The sequence below is a fragment of the Anoplophora glabripennis genome, unplaced genomic scaffold (genome assembly GCF_000390285.2).
Source record: "Anoplophora glabripennis isolate ALB-LARVAE unplaced genomic scaffold, Agla_2.0 scaffold53, whole genome shotgun sequence".
Classification (NCBI taxonomy): Eukaryota; Metazoa; Arthropoda; class Insecta; order Coleoptera; family Cerambycidae; genus Anoplophora; species Anoplophora glabripennis.
The window spans coordinates 415273-436250 of record NW_019416376.1 but is presented as its reverse complement, the minus strand read 5'-3'; the positions used below and the strand labels follow the sequence as shown (position 1 = coordinate 436250).

At 30.7% G+C, this 20978-nt stretch overlaps 5 protein-coding genes across 10 annotated transcripts; all 5 read left to right on the top strand.

Annotated features, from left to right (window-relative positions):
* Window positions 1-86: 86 nt before the first annotated feature.
* Window positions 87-3006, top strand: LOC111691277 (microfibril-associated glycoprotein 4-like). Its single transcript, XM_023454325.1, has 7 exons — window positions 87-238; window positions 394-541; window positions 780-942; window positions 1193-1320; window positions 1694-1915; window positions 2138-2362; window positions 2778-3006. The coding sequence occupies exons 1-7, from the start codon at window positions 137-139 to the stop codon at window positions 2942-2944; spliced, it is 1155 nt and encodes a 384-aa protein (XP_023310093.1). The 5' UTR covers window positions 87-136; the 3' UTR covers window positions 2945-3006.
* A 102-nt stretch (window positions 3007-3108) lies between these two features.
* On the top strand, window positions 3109-7014 carry LOC108905620 (angiopoietin-related protein 1-like). The gene is made up of 7 exons (XM_018708577.2): window positions 3109-3707; window positions 3849-3981; window positions 4173-4347; window positions 4829-4959; window positions 5279-5500; window positions 5902-6126; window positions 6267-7014. Exons 1-7 carry the CDS (start codon window positions 3609-3611, stop codon window positions 6431-6433), a joined length of 1152 nt encoding a protein of 383 aa, XP_018564093.1. The 5' UTR covers window positions 3109-3608; the 3' UTR covers window positions 6434-7014.
* Window positions 7015-7293: 279 nt separating this feature from the next.
* Window positions 7294-11491, top strand: LOC108905619 (microfibril-associated glycoprotein 4). The gene is made up of 7 exons (XM_018708576.2): window positions 7294-7551; window positions 7698-7845; window positions 8049-8187; window positions 8440-8567; window positions 8747-8968; window positions 9191-9415; window positions 11202-11491. The coding sequence occupies exons 1-7, from the start codon at window positions 7450-7452 to the stop codon at window positions 11366-11368; spliced, it is 1131 nt and encodes a 376-aa protein (XP_018564092.1). The 5' UTR covers window positions 7294-7449; the 3' UTR covers window positions 11369-11491.
* Window positions 11492-11878: 387 nt separating this feature from the next.
* LOC108905563 (microfibril-associated glycoprotein 4-like) lies at window positions 11879-15626 on the top strand. Its single transcript, XM_018708505.2, has 7 exons — window positions 11879-11984; window positions 12179-12323; window positions 12466-12637; window positions 13419-13552; window positions 14388-14609; window positions 14766-14987; window positions 15148-15626. The coding sequence occupies exons 1-7, from the start codon at window positions 11886-11888 to the stop codon at window positions 15312-15314; spliced, it is 1161 nt and encodes a 386-aa protein (XP_018564021.1). The 5' UTR covers window positions 11879-11885; the 3' UTR covers window positions 15315-15626.
* A 103-nt stretch (window positions 15627-15729) lies between these two features.
* Window positions 15730-20492, top strand: LOC108905557 (fibrinogen C domain-containing protein 1-like). 6 transcript variants are annotated; one of them, XR_001964271.1, is made up of 7 exons: window positions 15732-16044; window positions 16286-16419; window positions 16539-16559; window positions 16668-16760; window positions 16846-17070; window positions 17166-18717; window positions 19059-19149. XR_001964271.1 is itself a non-coding variant. In XM_018708499.1 (5 exons), the coding sequence occupies exons 1-5, from the start codon at window positions 15941-15943 to the stop codon at window positions 20271-20273; spliced, it is 768 nt and encodes a 255-aa protein (XP_018564015.1). In that variant the 5' UTR covers window positions 15730-15940; the 3' UTR covers window positions 20274-20492. The 6 variants fall into 6 exon arrangements, 4 of the variants coding, with proteins under 4 accessions (XP_018564015.1, XP_018564013.1, XP_018564012.1 ...); XR_001964270.1 differs by having other exon boundaries at window positions 16539-16760; XM_018708499.1 differs by lacking the exons at window positions 16539-16559; window positions 16668-16760; window positions 16846-17070; window positions 17166-18717; window positions 19059-19149 and adding exons at window positions 19288-19509; window positions 19725-19865; window positions 20107-20492 and having other exon boundaries at window positions 15730-16044.
* The last annotated feature ends 486 nt before the right edge of the window (window positions 20493-20978 follow it).

The window sequence follows — 20978 nt, the reverse complement described above, 5'->3', positions numbered from 1 at the left end:
AGTGTTATGTGAATTACCTTGTACATTCAGACTTGAGATAACTGCGGTTATTCTTCCCGCTATATAAAACTTCCCCGATATAAAAAGACGACTCTCAGAACATACCTTATTCACATTAAACACTAGTTCTGTAAGAATGACTCCGTTTCGTTTGTCAATTATTGTGATCATTATAGTGTTCAGTGCGATCAACGTACAAGAATCTACCACTGATACTTCAGTGTCTTTGCCAAAATCTGTAAGTTCTTTCAACATAACTAACTTAACGTTTTTAAATAAATAAAGAATAGCTTGTAGTAGTAGCTGGCACTAGATTAGGCAGCTTGTGTTAAAGTAATAAATCGCTAAGTGTTTTCTTAATTAGGAAGAGATACTATTATCTTTTTTATCTAGTCGCTTGTGGAAATAAAAAGCAACCAAGAAGATGGTGGTGGCGTCCATTCAAACACGCTCGATATTCATCTGGCAATGGAATCCGGAGGCACCTCGTTGTCAAATACGAGAAGTATAATACGTGACGAATTAAAATCCATTCTAAGAGGTAAGTTTAAAATAAATACTTCTGTCGCGAAAATTATCAATTTGCCGAGCCATTTTAGGCTTAATAACATTCAAACAATAGCCACTTAAAACTAGTAAACGACCTTAATTAAACTCTGTATCCATATGAGTAACAATTTGTTTATATTAAACAAGTATAGGTCAATTGAAATTTTGTTTAACTTTGCCTGTAAGTGATTGGAAATTTTTATATATTGACATTATATTGTTCTTTACAGATTACAACAATTCTATATTAGAAAACGTAGAAGAGAAAAGCCCTATAACAGCACGTTCTGTGGTATATGATTTTGAGAAGACAAAATTTGATTACATAAACACAAAATTTCAGACTATTGAAAATATGCTAAAAAATATTCAAGCTGAGAACAAGAAATCTAGGTCAGTATTTTTATAATCTTTTTTACGATAGTAAAATACAAAATAGACATCAAAGATATCAACTTTCAATGCCTTTAACAGAGCAGGTAATAAATAAAATTAAAAAGGAAGTTGCTTCGCAACATTTTCTATACGCTTTGTTTAAAATAAAGATGTTTATTATGTTCACTACTAACAAACTGGTAATATTTACCTATTTAATAATATAAACACCTGTATCAAGTCATTAATCTTGTAATACTTTTTTTAGTTTAAAAGTTGACGGAGAAGTGACATGTTTAAAAGAAGAAACATTAGGAGTGAGACACAGCACTTGTCCCAAGCCACCGAAGAGTGAGAAGAGTTATCCTAAGAATTGTAAAGAAATTCTTCGAAATGGTATAAAAAATATTGAGGACTGTGTTATCTTTTAATATTCATGACTTAAGGCTGTGAGAACAGATCCCCGGGACATAGGCGTACGCATTATTTATTATAAAAGCAACAAATTAAATTGTCTACACTACACTACCATGGATAGAAATTAATTGCGCAACATCCACGCGATGACAAACGCAACAGTATACTGACGTGAAGTGAACGTGAAAAGCTAAGCCAGAGGCTCACGTATGTCTCGGTTGGCTCGCTTGGCACGCCATTGAATTGCCGCTTCCTCTGACAGCCTTGTCTATAAGTTAAACACTTGCTCAAAAAATAATTTTGCATAAAATCCATAAAAAATCTTTCGTGTAGCAACACATGTATGTTTTAGGTAACAACGTATCAGGAATCTATGATATTCTTCCAAAATACGCGGAAGAGCCGTTTCCAGTGTTGTGTGACATGGAAATCAAGGGAGGAGGCTGGACCCATTTTCAGAAGAGATTTGACGGATCGCAGGATTTCTATCTCGGATGGCGAGACTACAAATTTGGTTTTGGAAGTTTAGAAGGCGAGTTCTGGTTAGGATTGCAGAAAATATACTTATTGTCAGGTAATGTTTCTAATGTTTTTTGCACCTTCCTTCTTAATTATATAATTTTTATATTTGTCCACCTGGACAATCTTCCAATCAAAGCGTATTTCTTCGTATGTAGAATTGGAATTCTATCTCAACAAATATCGTACGGATTGTATTTTAATTTCTATTATTTGTTGTACGGGAAATAACATACGAACTAAAAAAAAGTAGTTACAATATTCTGCAAATTTTTAGGTTTCGAACCAACGGAACTTCTGGTGGAAATAGTAGACAGGGACAACGTATCTGCTTTCGCCCACTATACATCCTTCGCAATAGGAGCCGAACCTGGAGGATACAAGTTGGATCGACTATCGGGATTTAGTGGAGATGCAGGGGACTCCCTAACTGCTCATCTTGGCTCAAAGTTCAGCACAAAAGATTTAGATTTTACCAACGATGCTTGTGCTACAAAGTACCGTAAGTATCAGAGTTTTAAAACGGAAGTGACATTGCAATACACTGGAAAATAATGTACATTGAGTCCCAAAATGATGGAATAAAATTAATAGTTTTTTTCAGTTGAAATTTTAAAAGATCGCTGAAACAGGTCAATTAGTAAATAGAAATTGTCACTTTTCTGCTATATGTTTGACAGACTTATAACATTACTTAACTGTTAGCTATTGTATTCTTACTTTCTTTTAAAGATATTAAGCTGATTAAATAAATCCAAAAAAATGTTTAAAAAGAACATAGGGGAAAACGGTGTTTAACTTTTTTATAGGGTTCGTAGGTTTAAATTTATTTGAATTAGCTTAATACCTATAAAATAATGCAAAAATCCAATTGATTACTTGCCACTTTAATTTACTATGATTGTTTACAATTTTAGTTGGCGGTTACTGGTATAAAGCCTGTCATATCAGTAATCTTAATGGAAAATATATAAATATTGACCTTCCCGCAAAGTTCAACTATCAAGGATTACACTGGAAAACATTCAGAAGTCACGAGTATTGCCATTCAAAGTCTAGAATGTTAGTTAGGCCCCTTAACTAAAAATATTTAGTTGTATAAGTATATTAACGTTTATAAAATATTAAAATAATTCTTCAATACTATCGCTAGTATTAAATTTTTTTTATTAACCTTTATGTTTATCCTTACAGAAAGATATAAACAGGATAGGGTAGAGTAAGGCTAAATTAAGGCATTTTTGACAGCATTTGTTTGTTTTCTCACGTTTCCATAGTTATATAAAACACATTATTATTAACATAATTTGTATCTTCTAAGTTCTACATAATTGGAATATTTTGTAATTTTTTTAAAATTATGAATAGTACAGCAATAAACAAAGTAAAATGTTTATTTATTTAAAAAGAATTTAATAAATATTAGAGTTATTAATCTGACTAATTACAGAGAACAAAAATATAGGTAAATACATATTTTCCAATTTATACATTTTTATGAATATAAATATCTATATACAGTTATCATCATTGCACTACATACCTGTAATTATATTTATAATTTACAAACTAGATTTGCTCAATTTACAAACCAAATATATGTTTACTATCTGCTTGTTTTATTTTAAATGTTTTTTTTATGTATTATATAATAAGATAATTAAAGATCTTCTTCCTGTGACCACAGTATAAAAAGGCGGCTCTGATAAACTGATTACCACTTTTTAAAACTAACCTCTTCTGCAACAATGGATACAATTCGGTTAACTAACATTGTGATCCTTATTGGAGTATTTCTTACGAGACATATAAAAGCCAGTAATGCAACTTTTTCAGCACCAAAGTCTGTAAGTACTTATCTCAAATAAAGCTACTCTTTCAATTTAAAACGTCTTAATATGATAATTTGAATGTGTTTAAATAAACTTAAATTAAACAATTGCCGTTTTGATATTTTAGCATATAATTCAATTTCTTATTATTACTAGTTATTGCCAAAAGTGAAGAGTAACCAGGAAAACTCGTGTGACGTAAATTCCAATGGTTTCGATATTCATTTGACTGTGGAATCCAGTAAAATTTCATCGAACTTTCGTGATGAAATTATCGCAGTACTAAAGGGTATGTATAAATGTACAAAAATATTTAAATTTTTTCTGAATATCTAGCTTTCGTAGGTGTATATCTCTTTAAAATTATGCTTATTGTCATAAAATGATTAATGTATTTATATTTTCACAAACTGTTACGTAGTTGCAATGATTTTCAATGAAGATTTAGTACGTAATATTAGTATTTTGTTTCGTTTTTAGATTTCAATAAGGGTACAAACTGTGTAACGGAAGAGAAGTCAGAAGAGGAAAGTCCTATATTATCACGTTCTATAGAATTAGGAAATTTAGAGGCAAAGTTGGATTATATATCTACAAAATTTCAAACCATTGAGAAAGCACTTGAAGACATTCAAACCGATTATAAAAAATTGAGGTTAGTAATATCTTTACAAAGTATTAAGATTTTGTAAAAAAATATTAAAAAATTTGCTATCACGTTTTGCAAAACGGTTATATAATTCAATGAACGGTGAAGGATTTGCTTCAACCAGTAAATAATAATAGATTAATCATCATAGCTCTAACAACGGAAAAAAAAATTCGAAACGTTAACAACTTTTTACTGGAGCGATATATATTGACGTATTTTTTGTATTTTGTATTTGTTTGCTTTCTTTCATTGAGGTTTTGATTAGGCATAATTATTATCACAAAAATAACACTTAATTGATCATTTTGTTTCATTCACTTCACATATGGCAAAATATCCAATAAAAAAGGAAAAAAAAACTTAATGGTTATTGAATATTTCTAATAATAAGTGGAAATATTAGTTCATCCGAATCAACTGCATATTCTCCAGTTTTTTGCATTTATAGGTGCTTCTTTATTTATTAATTAATATTTCTTTTTAGTCTCAGTATTGAAGAGAAAACTACAGATCTAGGAAAAGTGACGTCAGTAGGTGTACGTTGTAGTTCTTGTAACAAAGCACCGAAAAACCGAACAAGTTATCCTAAGAGCTGCAAAGAAATTCAACGAAATGGTAAGCATTTTTTTTATTTACTTAAATCTTACTTAAATTATAAATGCTCTGTACTATTTGTAGAAATAAAATAATAATAAAAATAAATAATTTCTAATTAACAGTTTTTTTTTGAGGAGTGATGTTCCGAAGTCACAAAAATTCAAATACACACACAACAAAAAGAACATATTTTGTTACATTTGTTACTTGTTAAATATAAAATATAACTCGTATACCAAAAGGGTGCGACTACGAGCTTTGTTTACATTGAAATTAAGAATTTATAAAATTTGTAAAACTATCAATGTAAAATGTCATAGAAATTGTATCGTTTTAGGTAATAACGTAACAGGAATTTACGAAATACAGCCCAGACACTCGAAAAAACCCTTTCCGGTATTGTGTGACATGAACATAAGGGACGGGGGTTGGACTCACATACAGAAAAGATTTGACGGATCGCAGGACTTTAATCTCGAATGGCGGGATTATAAATTCGGTTTTGGGAATTTGGAAGGAGAATTCTGGTTGGGACTGGAGAAAATATATTCATTGACAGGTATTCTATTCCGCTAAATATAATGAAATCAAAGGTGATGCCACACAGACCATGTTAATAGTCACAATTGTTTTAACAGATTGTATAAGATACTTACACTACATGCAGGATAACGTAAATATTTTTAAAACGTCAAATTCCACCCTACGTATTACCAAATTCACTTAATAAAACAGTATATGCATTGTCTGTATTCGTTTGTTCAGTTAAAATAATAATTTTCCTTTTCTCAATTTCCAACTTTCGAGTCATTTAAACGTACAATGACTTTACTGCTGGACAATCGTTTTGTTGTTATTTGTTTATCTAAACATTGGCAGAATTAAATACCACATGGCCTTACAATATCGTCTGTTCTAACGTATATAGCGAATATAGTGGACAATATTTTTTCGATTCAGGTTTCGAACCAGCAGAACTCTTGGTGGAAGTAGTAGACAGAGGGGGTGTGTCCGCTTATGCTCATTATAATTCCTTCGGAATAGGGCCTGAGACAGGGGCTTACAAACTGGAACGTCTTTCAGGATTTAGTGGAGACGCTGGAGACTCCTTGACTCATCATTTTGGAGAAAAGTTCAGTACAAAAGACATCGACTTTACAAAGAGACGTTGCGCCACACTGCATCGTAAGTATAAGAGATCTACAAGGAGATGCAGAGGTGAAACGTTTTAAGACCATTGGCAACAAATAATGTAAATTATAAATTAGATTTAGCTAATTCCAAATCTCTCTTTACGTGACTGATGGATGTTATTGTAATTTCAGTTGGAGGTTGGTGGTTTCGTAACTGTCTCTGGAGCAATCTCAATGGAAAATGTTTGAACATTGACCTACCCCTTACAACATTTTATTATGTGGGATCGTACTGGTATACGTACAAAGACGAGAATTGCCTTTCTGCGTCTAGGATGCTAGTTAGACCCGTCAATTAAAGGACTACCCGTAAAAGAAATCCTCATGGAGAGAATAATAATTTTCTGATATTAATAAAAATTACATATTATATAATATATTCTTATAATCTATGTATAAAGAAAGGGTTATTCCACTTTAAATACATTACATTTACGTTACATTTTTATTACAAAGAAAACTATATTTCCATCAATGTAAGTAATGTCAATTTAGCTTTCATCACTTTAAATTTCTTTTCACATCACGGTTTTTATATAGTTGTAACGTCTTTCTCCCTTTAAGAGCCAAATTGACAATAATGATTCACTAGTACTTTATTTTATCTTTAAGCACCTTAATAATAATTGTCAGTAAATATTCTCAAATTTCCTAGTAGAAAAGTTCTTATGCAAAATTAATTTGTTTTATACTGTGAAATATTCCTTCAATAACGAATTAAAATCCAAAAATGGCACAAGAAGAAAAAATAAATTTGATAGGGGTATATCTACAGGACATATTTCCGTTACCATTTATCAAATGGTAACGGAAACATGTCTCTAAACTATCTGTTTTTACGGGTATAAAAAGCGGTTCTGATAAAACATCAAATTTGGTCGTTTGATATTTTGGAATGGTTAAAATTCAGTTAACGACTATTCTTATTTTCATTGGTGTATATGCTACAATAAATATAAAAGAAATCAATGCTACTCCTTCAGAAACAAATTTTCTTAATACTTGAAAAATATATTAAAGTAAGTATTCAATTAAATGGGCCTTTAAATCGCAATTTGGTCAACTTGCCTGAATATTTGATATAAGTTAGTTTGGATTATCTCTTAGAAACATTTTGTTCATATATTTCCTTAACATCACAAGAACTTTGGTCTACTGTTTTTTCCTAGATAGAGAGGCTAAAGAGATAATTGTACCTTGTACATTCAGACTTGAGATAACTGCGGTTATTCTTCCCGCTATATAAAACTTCCCCGATATAAAAAGACGACTCTCAAAACATATCTTATTCACATTAAACACTAGTTCTGTAACAATGACTCCGTTTCGTTTACCAATTATTGTGATCACTGTAGTGTTCAGTGCGATCAACATAAAAGAAGCTACCACTGACACTTCAGGGCCTTTGTCAAAATCTGTAAGTTCCCCAACATTAACTTAATGTTTTCAAAGAAATAAAGAATAGCTTGTTTGTTAGCATTAGATTAGGCAGCTTGTGTTAAAGTAATGAATCGTTAAGTTTTTTCTTAATTAGGAAGATACACTATTATCTTTTTTATCTAGTCGCATGTGGAAATAAAAAGCAACCAAGAAGATGTTGGTGGGGTCCATTCAAACACGCTGGATATTCATCTGTCAATGGAATCCGGAAGCACTTCGTCGTCAAATATGAGAAGTATAATACGTGACGAGCTAAAATCGATTCTAAGAGGTATGTTTAAAATAAATACTTTTGTCGCGAAAATTATCAATTTGCCGACCCATTTTAGGCTTAATAACATTCAAACAGTAGCCACTTAAAACTAGTAGACGACCTTAATTAAACTCTGTATCCATATGAGTAACAATTTGTGTAACTTTGTCTATAAGTGATTAGAAATTTTTATATATTAGCATTATTATTGTTCTTTACAGATTACAACAATTCTATTTTAGAAAACGTAGAAGAGAATAGCCTTATAACGGAGAAGTCAAAATTTGATTACATAAACACAAAATTTCAGACTATTGAAAATATGCTAAAAAATATTCAAGCTGAGAACAAAAAATCTAGGTCAGTAATTTTTATAATCTTTAGGATAGTAAAATATAAAATAAACATTCTAAAAAATATCGATTTCCAGTGCCTTTAACACAGCAGGTACTTAATAAATGTAAAATTAAAAAGGAAGTTGCTTTGCCACATTTTTTATACGCTCTTTGTTTAAAATAAAGATGTTTATCATGTTCACTACTAAGAAACTAGTAATACATATATTTACCTACTACCTGTATCAAGTAATTAACTTTGTAATACTTTTTTTAGTTTAAAAGTTGACGGAGAAGTGACATGTTTAAAAGAAGAAACATTAGGAGTGAGACACAGCACTTGTCCTAAGCCACCAAAAAGTGAGAAGAGTTATCCTAAGAATTGCAAAGAAGTTCTTCGAAATGGTATACAAAATATTGCGGACTGTGTTATCTATTAATATTTTAATGCGTAAGGGCTTGGCACGTCATTGAATTGCCGCTCTCTCTGACAGCCTTATTCATAAGTTAAACACTTGATCAAAAAATAATTTTGCATAAAATCCATAAAAAATCTTTCGTGTAGCAACACATGTATGTTTTAGGTAACAACGTATCAGGAATCTATGAAATTCTTCCAAAATACGCGGAAGAGCCGTTTCCAGTGTTGTGTGACATGGAAATCAAAGGAGGGGGCTGGACTCATTTTCAGAAAAGATTTGACGGATCGCAAGATTTCTATCTGGGATGGCGAGACTACAAATTTGGTTTTGGAAGTTTAGAAGGCGAGTTCTGGTTAGGATTGCAGAAAATATACTTATTGTCAGGTAATGTTTCTAATATTTTTTGTACCTTCTTTCTTAATTATATAATATTTATATTTGTCCACCTGGACAATCTTCCAATCAAATCGTATTTCTTGGTAGGTAGAATTGGAATTCAATCTCAACAAATATCGTACGGACTATATTTTAATTTCTATTATTTGTTGTACGAGAAATAACATACGAACTAAAAAAAAATAGTTACAATATTCTGCAAATTTTTAGGTTTCGAACCAACGGAACTTCTAGTGGAAATAGTAGACAGGGACAACGTATCTGCTTTCGCCCACTATACATCCTTCGCAATAGGAGCCGAACCAGGAGGATACAAGCTCGATCGACTATCGGGATTTAGTGGAGATGCAGGGGACTCCCTAACTGTTCATCTTGGCTCAAAGTTCAGCACAAAAGATTTAGATTTTACCAACGACGCTTGTCCTACCAAGTACCGTAAGTATCAGAGTTTTAAAACGGAAGTGATATTGCAATACACTGGAAAATAATATGTTTTTATAAACAAAGCTATCAAAATAAGTTTTAAATTCACGTTAAATGTGCCTATTTATTGAAATCAAGTATACCTTATGTTCAAAATAGTTAAAATCCAATAGATTACTTTTAGTCCAGGCAGTAGAGTATTCGAGGTGTTTGTATTTGAAGTTATCTATTTTGTTGTACAAAATCACAAATATTATGTAGAATAAGAATCCGAGTTTGCCTATTCCAAAAAACCATTGCTAAAGAGCGAAAAATGACCCGTTTTTCGACATATTTTTCCCTGTAACATTGAAAGTAAGCCCTAAATAAAAAAAGTAATTCTTTATTTTTTGTTTATTTGACCATTTTCTATAAAGTTACAACAACTGCGAACAAAAAAGTTGAATTTTGCATTAGCAATGTGCGAAAAATAGTAGTAGTAGTATACTAGGTGCAATTTTTAAAATAGGTAAACATTTATAAATGTTGATGAAACTTATGAACAAATAGTAAAACATGTCAATTCTACCCTAAAAATTTTGCAACGATCAATCGTGTGGTTTTCGATTGACAGGATTGGTTAATTAAGAAAATTTCAAAATGTTTATCACATACCGTGGGTTTAAATTAAGGTTTAGAAAGGGTATACAATTTTTTAGAGTTATTTGTTGTCATAATAAACAATGATCAATACCAAACATACTTATTTTTACACTTTTATAACCATTTAGAATTTTTTTTAATTTTTCAACATTTTACTCTATAAACAATTATTTATTGCCCAGGGAATTTTCTATGCATTAGACTATAGCTATAAATTTTGCACTCATAAAAACTACGTCGTAATCCCGTGATTTTAGCCAAATACGACAGCATTCTATTGTGTAGATTCTGAGAGTAAAATATTGAAAAATTAAAAAAAATCTTATAAAAGTACAAAAATAGATATTTTTAGTATTGATTTATTGTTTATTATGACAACAAGTATCTCTAAAAAAATGTGTGCCCTTTCTAAACCTTTATATAAACCCACGGTACGCGATAAACTTTTTGAAATTTTCTTAATTAATAATCCTGTCAATTGAAAACCACGCTATCGATCGTTGCAAAATTTTTAAGGTAGAATTGACATATGTTTTAGAATTCGATCACAAAGTTTCATCAATATTTATAATTATTTACTTATTTTAAATATTGCTCCAAATATACATATTTTTCGTCTATTGTTAATGCAAAATTCAATTTTTTGATTCGCAGTTGTTGTAACTTTATAGAAAATTGTCAAATAAACAAAAAATAAAGAAGCTTACTTTCAATGTTATAATGAAAAATATGTGGAAAACGGGTTCCTTTTGTATGTTTTTTGTTCCCCTGAATTTATAGCAGTGGTTTTTTGGAATAGGCAAATTCGAATTCTTATTCTACATAATATTTGGGATTTTTCTTACAACAAAATAGTTGACTTCAAACACAAACGCCAAAGCCTACTTTTACTCTCAACTGCCTGGACTATTTAAAAAAGGTATAAACTTAACTGTTAGTTAGCTATTGCATTTTTAATTTCTTTTAAAGATATTAAGCGGATTCAAAGAAATTCAAAAAATGTTTTAAAAAACAAAAAAACCTTCTTTGACTTTTTTATAGGGTTTTTAGGAAGATTCTTTAAATTTATTTGAATTAGCTTAATACCTATAAAATAATACAAAAATCCAATTGATTAGTTGCCACTTTAGTTTACTATAATTGTTTACAATTTTAGTTGGCGGTTACTGGTATAAAGCCTGTCATATCAGTAATCTTAATGGAAAATATATAAATATTGACCTTCCCGGAAAGTACAACTTTCAAGGATTACATTGGAACACATTCAGAAGTCCCGAGTATTGCCATTCAAAGTCTAGAATGTTAGTTAGGCCCCTTAACTAAAAATATTTAGTTGAATAAGTATATTAACGTTTATAAAATATTAAAATAATTCTTCAATACTATCGCTAGTATTAAATTTTTTTTATTAACCTTTATGTTTATCCTTACAGAAAGATATAAACAGGGTAGACCCTGTTTATATTTTTAAAAAGGAAGAAAATAGTACCGATAAAAGAACATTAAAAGAGACTGCGATTATTTTATGGAACTGTAAAGAAGTATTTCAAATTATTCTGTTAACTTGGATCCTTCTTGGCTAACTATCAAAACAGACAAAGAAATTTAAACTCTCAAAAATTATTAAAACAAAAAGCCTTGATTACCAGACATCTAACTGTCTAAAATCATCTATGAAAAGAATTTATTTTTAGATGCAAGAAAATAAGAGATAAATAAACGGAAATATGATTATTGGATGTTCCTGTGCATCTGTTCATCTAAACTGACTCATATTTGGGTATAAAAAGGCGTCTCTGATAAAAATTATTATTGTATCTAGCTGACCTCTTCTGTAACAATGGTTACAATTCGGTTAACAAACATTGTGATTTTCCTTATGTTGTATAGTGCCATGAATATAAAAGAATGTTGCTCAAGTCCCTCACTGTTAAACTCGGTAAGTACGTAAGTACCTCTAACATAATCACTGTTGTTCATATGCCAATCATTTTTCCCTTTTGTTAATATTATCGACATAATTAAAAAAAATTTATAATATCTCAGGAAATTTTCTATAAATGTATAAAAAATTATCCATTTATCTTTTTCTTTATCACATACGTAGGTAATTATGTATTTTTTCCTATATAGCCACTTGCACAATTGAATTTTAATCAAGAAGATGCTAATGGTGTACGTTCCACTAATATGAACATTAATTTGGCAATGGACTCTGTAAGCTCCCCATTAAACTTGAAAAGTATGATACGTGATGAGATAATATCAGTACTAAGGGGTGAGTATTAGAACGGCATAAGTCATATTTTTTATTGACCCATAACAACAGATAACTAAAATGAAGTAACCATATTTATTACCTTTTATTTTTTGAATACTGGCATAAATATTTGCATTTATTAATTAGTTTTTACTTCTAGATTTCAATAAGGCTGCGAATAGTTCAACAGTAGAAAATTTAGAGGAAAGCCCTATAGCAACACGTTCTTTAAAAGATGATTATTTTGCTACTCAGTTGAATGATATTTCTACAAAATTTCACGACATCCAAAACACGTTGAAAGATATTCAGGCCGAGAATAAAAAATCTAGGTTGGTAGTTCGTGTACATACATAATGTTCTGACAATAAGTGCGAATAATTGGGGGTATTCTTAAATTGAATCAAGAATTGCAGAGATGTAAAAAATTAGGCTACTTTCTTTTTGAAATTGGATAATAAGTATTGCTATCAATATCTTATATTTTATAGATAGGATATCAACGTGCACAATCTTATTCAAATCCCACGAAAGGGATAGTGATCGTCACTATTTCATACCCAGTTTTATAAAAAAAATATTTTAAACACAACTGAAGTACTTCTTTTATGAAAATTGTTCAAAAAGTGTGAGATTTAAAATCATAGGAGATTGATCTTATTAAATTTTACAAATGCACCCTCTTATGTAAACCTGAAATAATATCTCAGTGGTCAATAATTTTTAGAATGGCGCAAAAGGCAAAAATGGGGTGAAATAGCGATAGTCATCCTTTAAATATATGGCATTTTAATTTAATTAAATTTATTTAATTAGTTTAATAATATTGTATACATAAAAGTCCTGCGATTGATTTTAAATGATGAATTCTATCATTTCCCTTTAAAAGTGTATATGTCCCTTGTTATCAACATTTGGAAAAATTTATATAGGAAGGGAGTCTTGTAAAAATTTTTTATTTGTTTTCTGCCACGTGTGGGGATTTCGCTTATTTACAATTTTATTTTTTGCAATTTGTTTCTAAAAAACGCAATTAATTTTAACGCATTTGCAGCGATTCATCAAATAATTGTCTAACATATGAAGGTTCATTCAAGTTAGTTCTGTTTTAAGTGCATGTGTTGAACAAGAAAATATACATTTAAGAGAAAAGAATTACACTTTAGGTGTACACCATGGCCAGTCAACCAAGACATTACACAATCATACATCTTATCCCAAGAACTGCAAAGATATTCAAAGAAATGGTATGTATCTATTATTGACACCGATATATTTATTCAAGTCTTTGGTGTACTAATATATAGTTTTAACACCACCACCCAATTGTGAGTTAAAAATAAAGCGATTTAATTAAACTAATTGTAACGACACCCTGTGTTGTACATTTTACTATTACTTTTCTTTTTCATAATGATTTTATACTATTACTATAATTATTCTTTTTGACGTGTGTAAACACTTTTTGTGTAAGTAACAGTAATAAATATCTATATATCTATCTAACGTTAAATTTCGTCGAAAAGTGACATCTTTAAAGAAATTTTGGATATGGGTGAGTTAAGTTCAATCGTCTTATTTTTAATTCTAATAATAATAATAATAGAGAGAGAGAGTTATTGACCACCAGTATATACAAACAGTACATTTGAAGAAGAAGAAGAAGAAGCAGAAGAAGAAGAAGGAGGAGGAGAAGGAGGATAAGGAGGAGAATGAGAAGAAGAAGAAGAAGAAGAAGAAGAAGAAGAAGAAGAAGAATAAGAAGAAGAAGAAGAAGAAGAATAATTTTGGATATTTTCAAATATCACCTTCTTTTACCATCAGCATAGACTTGAGCATCGAATATTTTGCCCGCATTGTCGCAGGATTCATCTTTTTGGAGATATCCAAGAAGTACGCCAATAGGATATTCTCTCTCTGTTTAAATATNAAATTTCAACCAAGGAACATTAACAAAGCAAGAGTTTGCATCGAGAGACGTAAAGCTTTAGGACCAATTTGAATAAATAATTTAAAATAATAATAATAAATAATAATAATAATAAAGTTCATAAAAAGTAAGCGGGAATTTTACAATTTTAGGCAATAATGCAACGGGAATATATGAAATATTCCCAAAACGCGCAGAAGCGCCCTTTCCAGTACTGTGCGATATGGAAACTAGAGAAGGAGGATGGACTGTCATCCAAAAAAGATTTGACGGCTCACAGGACTTCTATCTCGAATGGCGGGATTATAAATTCGGATTTGGGAATTTGGAAGGAGAATTCTGGCTAGGACTGCAGAATATGCATGTACTAACAGGTAGTTCACATGAATTAATCCAGAATCCAGAATATTTTCGTCTTAACCTATCTTGCGCGGTGACCTGATTTTCAGGTTTAAGTCATATAGGTTTCCTATACCTATTGTAAAGGATGACCTTCAACGAATATGCCTTTAAAATGTTTTGATTTGTAGATTTTGAACAAACGCAACTGCTCGTGGAAGTTGTAGATAGATCTGGGGTATCTGCTTATGCCCATTACAATTCTTTTGCAATAGGACCTGAGCCTGAAGGATACAAGTTGGAGCGTTTATCAGGATATAGTGGAGACGCAGGGGACTCCTTGATATATCATCTTGGACAAAAATTTAGTACGAAAGACTTAGATTTTTCCAACGGTGCGGTTCCAAAGTTCTGTAAGTACACGTATACATGGTAAGCTTTTCTTTATTAAATTATATTGTTTATAACTAAGCATCTAAAGCTCATGATATTCGTGGCAGAGGTTGTATTTTTGTAAAATAAGTGACTATTTCCAAATTATGGCACTAATTGAAATACCTTTATCATTTTTAGTTGGTGCATGGTGGTACGCCTCCAGTTGTCAAAGCAATCTCAATGGAAAATATATAAATATCGACCTACCTGAGAACTACAAGTACAAAGGTTTACATTGGGATTCATACAAAGGTGCTCCTTACAGCCATTCGAAGTCTAGAATGTTAATAAAACCCAGTAATTAAACAACATGTATTTGCTTAACGACACCAGTAATTACAATCAACATAAACCTTTTTTCAGATAATAAAATTTTAAACTTTCCGACAAAGCTAGTAGTGTACAGTAAATTTAAATTTTATGCTAGTTTAGAAATTATAATGGTTACTACACTTTTGAAAATTAAATAAAGATCAGTTTTATATATTTCAAACAGATAATTTTTTAAGAGGGAATATGTTGTGGGAAGTAAATTAATTGCCTAGGGAAATAAAAAATTTTAAGGAAAGGAACATGTGTAGGTACTTTTAAAAATTAACTATATTTGACTATTTTGTTATAACATTAAAATAATTTGTATAGATTTTTGAATAAAAATTTAAGTAATACTTATATATTTATTCATTTAATGCACAAAAGTTATTTTCTTTCATTTATAGATATGTAAGTTTAAATGTGCATTAAAGTTCTTATTAAAATCGAGGAACAGAATTTTAGAGATATAATTGTAAGAAAGATAAGTAGGTATACGGAAATACGATTAGTATTTTCTTCCTGTGGATATATCCCTCCCTCTACTGATCTAAACTCTGGTATAAAAGGCAGTTCTGATAAAGTTAATTAATTGTTTTGACTAACGTCTTATGTAACAATGTTTACAATTCGGTTAATAAATCCTGTGATTTTTATTATAACATATAATACGATCAACGTAAAAGAATGTAATTTGGAAAACATTCCGTCTCGACTACATCTGTAAGTACTTAAAATTAATATTTTGCTATTTTGTTCAAAAGATAGTACATAGTTGCTAGGAAAACTGTGTGATTTTTTTACCGTACGACGTAATAGGAATCTTACATTGATCGCAGACGGTGTGTTTTTAAGTATTTACAGTAGTGGTCGTAGGTAATATACTTTTGACGAAATTAATTTCAGTTTCTGTGACTAGTGTTCACAAACACTAAGATATTAATTATGTAATTTTCTTGTTCAGTGACAAAGTCGTACAAGAAACTATATGTGTAAGAGAGAAGAAAGATACTTTAGGAGTACAGTATGATTCTTACTTCAAATCCTTGAAAAAGCAGACATGTTATCCTAAAGACTGTAAAGAAGTTCAACTAAGTGGTAAGCAGTTGTAATACTCGTAAATACTGCAGAGTGTTTCATTAGAATGCAGTTTTACCCTTCAACTTTCGTGTCCTCTACTGCTAAATTGCATATTTTTTTACATTTTATCGATTTAGGTAACCATGTAACAGGAATCTACGAAATCTATCCAGAACACGCAGAAGCACACTTTCCAGTACTGTGTGATATGGAAACTAGGGGAGGGGGTTGGACTCTTATCCAGAAAAGGTTTGATGGATCACAGGACTTCTTTCTTGGATGGCGGGACTACAAATTTGGTTTTGGCAGTTTGGAAGGCGAATTCTGGTTGGGATTGCAGAAAATATATTTATTGACAGGTACTACAGAAGAAATCGTAAGCAAATACATGCAAAATTGATCAAATTCAATTTTCTGGAAAATTCAAGGCGATTTCCTTTTCAGGTTTCGAAACAACCGAACTTCTTGTAGAAATAGTAGCCAGAGACAAGACGTCTGGTTACGCCCATTACAGTTCTTTTGCAATAGGACCCGAACCCGGAGGATACAAGCTAGAACGTCTGTCAGGATATAGCGGAGATATAGGAGACTGCTTGGCTTATCATCGTGGATCAAAATTCAGTACAAAAGATTTAGACTTTACCAACAAAAGCTGCGCTACAACATATCGTAAGTTTAAAGTCTTATTGTTTATGTCACGTTCAAACGAATAAAAAACACACTATAAACATAAACCGGAGTAAATATATATAAAATAATTTTAGATGGTGGTTGGTGGTATTATGAATGTCTTTGGAGCAATCTCAATGGAAGGTATATAAATATTGACCTACCTTTAAAATATAAGCATCAAGGGCTTCAGTGGGATACATTCAAGGAAAATGGGAATAGTCATTCGAAATCTAGGATGTTAATTAGGTCCATAAATTAAAGCATATTTAATCATATCTTAAACATAACTAAACTCGATACATTTTTATATAAAAGATAATATTTTCAAAATGTTCCCTGCTTTTATATTATATCGTTTTATAAACCTTATTGTAAAGGGTTCTCTGCTTGTCAAAATTTACTTAATTATTACTAAAATAAGGCAAAGTCAGTTAAGACATATTTAACTATCTTTATATGTTGTTGTAAATGATATTTTCAATGTAAAAGATGGTTGTTCTATAGCACGTTTTCTTAAATTAAGAATACATTATACGAATAATGTCTACATGAGTTGATAAATTAATTATATATTACGAAAAACAGAAAATTTATTATTAAAATATATTCCTGATGATCTTTTGGTTTGAAATTTGGACAAAAAAACTGTACAGTTTCCTTAAATAGAAAAAGCGGCTGTTGAATCGAATGTAAATGCAATTGAAGTGCAGCGGAGGACGAGTGAGCTAAAATTGATGGAGCATATTGCCACGAAGACACCCCGCCATGAATTTTTCAGGGACCTTCGATCACATGGGAAATTCCGGATTGCGGCTTGATAAAAGGCTCTGCTAGCTATTATTTGTCTGTGCACAGATGTAAACTGAATAAAAAAGTTATAAATGAATTATCCCGTAGGCAATTGACTACGGAAAACTGATGAAAACAATTATTTAGTACCTTTACCACCTTGTAGAGAGGGGAAACAATAAAAACAACATAAAATAGACCATAATTAATTCAGTATCACTCATACTGTTACCCAACAATAGACGAAGTTATGTTGAAGTGTAATTAGATTTGGGTTGCATATAATTAAAAATATCATAAACGCCATCTTATTACTATTTGTGCACATATGTATAATTAAAAACATCATAACTGTATCTTATTTATTACTCTTTGTTTGCGTAAAATGAGAAGATGTTTGGAGAACCTTATTATTATTACGTTTCAACGCAAATACTTTTATATATTACTGCACTTTGTTTTACTTTAAGCTTTATTTCTAAAATTTACAGTATGAACTATATGAAAAATACAGGAAAGTAGTTGACTATACCAAGGAAAGTGACACATATATTTATTCATTTAAAGAAACATGTGAAAACTCCAGTAACAAAATTTTAGAAATATAAATGTAACAAAGATAAGTTTACGGAAATACGATTAGTATTTTTTTCCTGTGGATATATCCCTCTCCCTAAAGGCTCGTACTTCTCTGGTATAAAAAGGCAGTTCTGATAAAGTTAATCTTGTGTTTTCACTAACGACTTATGTGACAATGTTTACAATTCGACTAATGAACACTGTGGTTTTCATTATAACATATAATACGATCAACATAAGAGAATGTAATTTGGAGAATATTTCTTCAGTGCACCGGTAAGTACTTTTAATTTATTTTAATTTTTGCTATGTTATTCAAAAGCTGTAAGTGTATAGATGATTATAAAAAATAATGAGGAAGGTTATTATTATTAGCATTAGAATATTTACAGAATAAAATATATTTTTTATACATTTTTCCGTGGAGTTCCGTAGTTTTCATTTTTGGATAAAATGGTTATTGTAATACCATTTTACATCCGCGAATACTTGACAGACTCAAGTAGCTGAGTCAGCAAGAAAAATAAGTGACATTTTTATCCTCGATAGGTACATAAAGTAACAATTAAATAGCAGTAGCGCAAATAAGATATTAACTATGTAATTTTCTTGTTCAGTGACAAAGTCGTACAAGAAACTATATGTCTAAGAGAGAAGAAAGTTACTTTAGGAGTACAGTATGATTCTTACTTCAAATCCTTGAAAAAGCAGACATGTTTTCCCAAAGACTGTAAAGAAGTTCAACTAAGTGGTAAGCAGTGTTTCATTGGAATGCAGCTTAATACCCTTCAACTTTCGTGTCCTCTGCTGCTAAATTGCATATTTTTTTACATTTTATCGATTTAGGTAACCATGTAACAGCAATCTACGAAATATATCCAGAACACGCAGAAGCACCCTTTCCAGTACTGTGTGATATGGAAACTAGGGGAGGGGGTTGGACTGTTATCCAGAAAAGGTTTGACGGATCGCAGGACTTCTTTCTTGGATGGCGGGACTACAAATTTGGTTTTGGCAGTTTGGAAGGGGAATTCTGGTTGGGATTGCAGAAAATATATTTATTGACAGGTACTACAGAAGAAATCGTAAGCAAATACGTGCAAAATTGATCAAATTTTCTGTAAAATATGTAATTTACTTGCGGTGTATGGATTTGCGTTAAAATTGACGAGGTAAATTCAAGGCCATATCCTTTTCAGCTTTCGAATCAACCGAACTTCTTGTAGAAATAGTAGCCAGAGACAAGACGTCTGGTTACGCTCATTACAGTTCTTTTGCAATAGGACCCGAACCCGGAGGATACAAGCTGGAACGTTTGTCAGGATATAGCGGAGATGTAGGAGACGCTTTGGCCGGTCATCTTGGATCAAAGTTCAGTACAAAAGATTTAGACTTTACCGACAAAAACTGCGCTACAATATATCGTAAGTTTAAAGTCGTATAGTTTTCTCACGTTAAAAATAATAAAAAAGTCACATTATAAACATTGAAACTTATTTTTCCCTAACTCAAAATATTTCATTTTGAAGTAGATATTTGATTCGACTAAAAAAAACTGTAGTACTTTACTTGCTATCACGTTCCGAAAACTTCTCAAACCATTCAGTTCGAATAAACACAATTTTTACACAAAAATTCTTGGTTAATATGTCATTATAATTTTAGCTGGTGGTTGGTGGTATTATGCTTGTCTTTCGAGCAATCTCAATGGAAAATATATAAACATTGACCTACCTGCAAAATATAAGCATCAAGGACTACAGTGGGATACATTCAAGGAAAATGGGAACAGTCATTCGAAGTCTAGGATGTTAATTAGGTCAATTAATTAAAAGATATTTAATCATATGTTAAACAGAACTAACCTCAATACATTTTTATATAATAGATAAAAGTATTTTCCAAAGTATTCAGTTGTTTTAAACCTATAATGTCAATATTCTCTACCTTTCGAAATTTACTCAATTGTTAAGAAAATCCAAAGTCAGCCAAGCTATATTTAACTGTCCTTATATATTTTACTTCTTTTCATGTAAAAAATGTCTATTCTATGCTGCGTTTCATTAAATTAAGAATACATTATACGACTTTCGAGTTTCCTTAAATAACTAATACTAATAACTAATACTAACTATAACTAATAACTAATAAATAAATAACTTCGGCTGTTAAATCAGATGTAAATGCAATTGATGTGCAGCGAAGGACGAGTGTGAAATTTGTGGAGCAGATTGCCACGAAGACTCCCCGCCATGTTTTTTTAGAGATCTTTGATCACATGGGAAATTCCAGATTCCAGCTTGATAAACGACTGTGCTGGCTATTATTTGTCTGTACATAGATGTAAACTGGATAAAAAAGTCATAAATAAATTGTTATAAATTAGGTAATGAAAACAATTACCTCTACTACAGAGACAGATTAGTTATGGAAATGATAAAACATCAGGAAATGAATCATAGTTAATTGAATAGCAGTCATGCTGATACCCAATAGACAAGGTTATGTTACATTAAAAATATCATAAATAGTATATT

Coding starts and splice junctions, on each gene's coding strand:
- LOC111691277 (XM_023454325.1), top strand. CDS start 137: ATGACTCCGTTTCGTTTGTCAATTATTGTGATCATTATAGTGTTCAGT. Junction 542..779: donor ATTAAAATCCATTCTAAGAG/GTAAGTTTAAAA, acceptor TGTTCTTTACAG/ATTACAACAATTCTATATTA. Junction 943..1,192: donor GCTGAGAACAAGAAATCTAG/GTCAGTATTTTT, acceptor TACTTTTTTTAG/TTTAAAAGTTGACGGAGAAG.
- LOC108905563 (XM_018708505.2), top strand. CDS start 11,886: ATGGTTACAATTCGGTTAACAAACATTGTGATTTTCCTTATGTTGTAT. Junction 12,638..13,418: donor GCCGAGAATAAAAAATCTAG/GTTGGTAGTTCG, acceptor TTCTGTTTTAAG/TGCATGTGTTGAACAAGAAA. Junction 14,610..14,765: donor GAATATGCATGTACTAACAG/GTAGTTCACATG, acceptor TTTGATTTGTAG/ATTTTGAACAAACGCAACTG.
- LOC108905619 (XM_018708576.2), top strand. CDS start 7,450: ATGACTCCGTTTCGTTTACCAATTATTGTGATCACTGTAGTGTTCAGT. Junction 7,846..8,048: donor GCTAAAATCGATTCTAAGAG/GTATGTTTAAAA, acceptor TGTTCTTTACAG/ATTACAACAATTCTATTTTA. Junction 8,568..8,746: donor CAAAGAAGTTCTTCGAAATG/GTATACAAAATA, acceptor TGTATGTTTTAG/GTAACAACGTATCAGGAATC.
- LOC108905557 (XM_018708497.1), top strand. CDS start 15,941: ATGTTTACAATTCGGTTAATAAATCCTGTGATTTTTATTATAACATAT. Junction 16,045..16,285: donor ATTCCGTCTCGACTACATCT/GTAAGTACTTAA, acceptor TTTCTTGTTCAG/TGACAAAGTCGTACAAGAAA. Junction 16,420..19,287: donor TAAAGAAGTTCAACTAAGTG/GTAAGCAGTTGT, acceptor TTATCGATTTAG/GTAACCATGTAACAGCAATC.
- LOC108905620 (XM_018708577.2), top strand. CDS start 3,609: ATGGATACAATTCGGTTAACTAACATTGTGATCCTTATTGGAGTATTT. Junction 3,982..4,172: donor AATTATCGCAGTACTAAAGG/GTATGTATAAAT, acceptor TTTCGTTTTTAG/ATTTCAATAAGGGTACAAAC. Junction 5,501..5,901: donor GAAAATATATTCATTGACAG/GTATTCTATTCC, acceptor TTTTCGATTCAG/GTTTCGAACCAGCAGAACTC.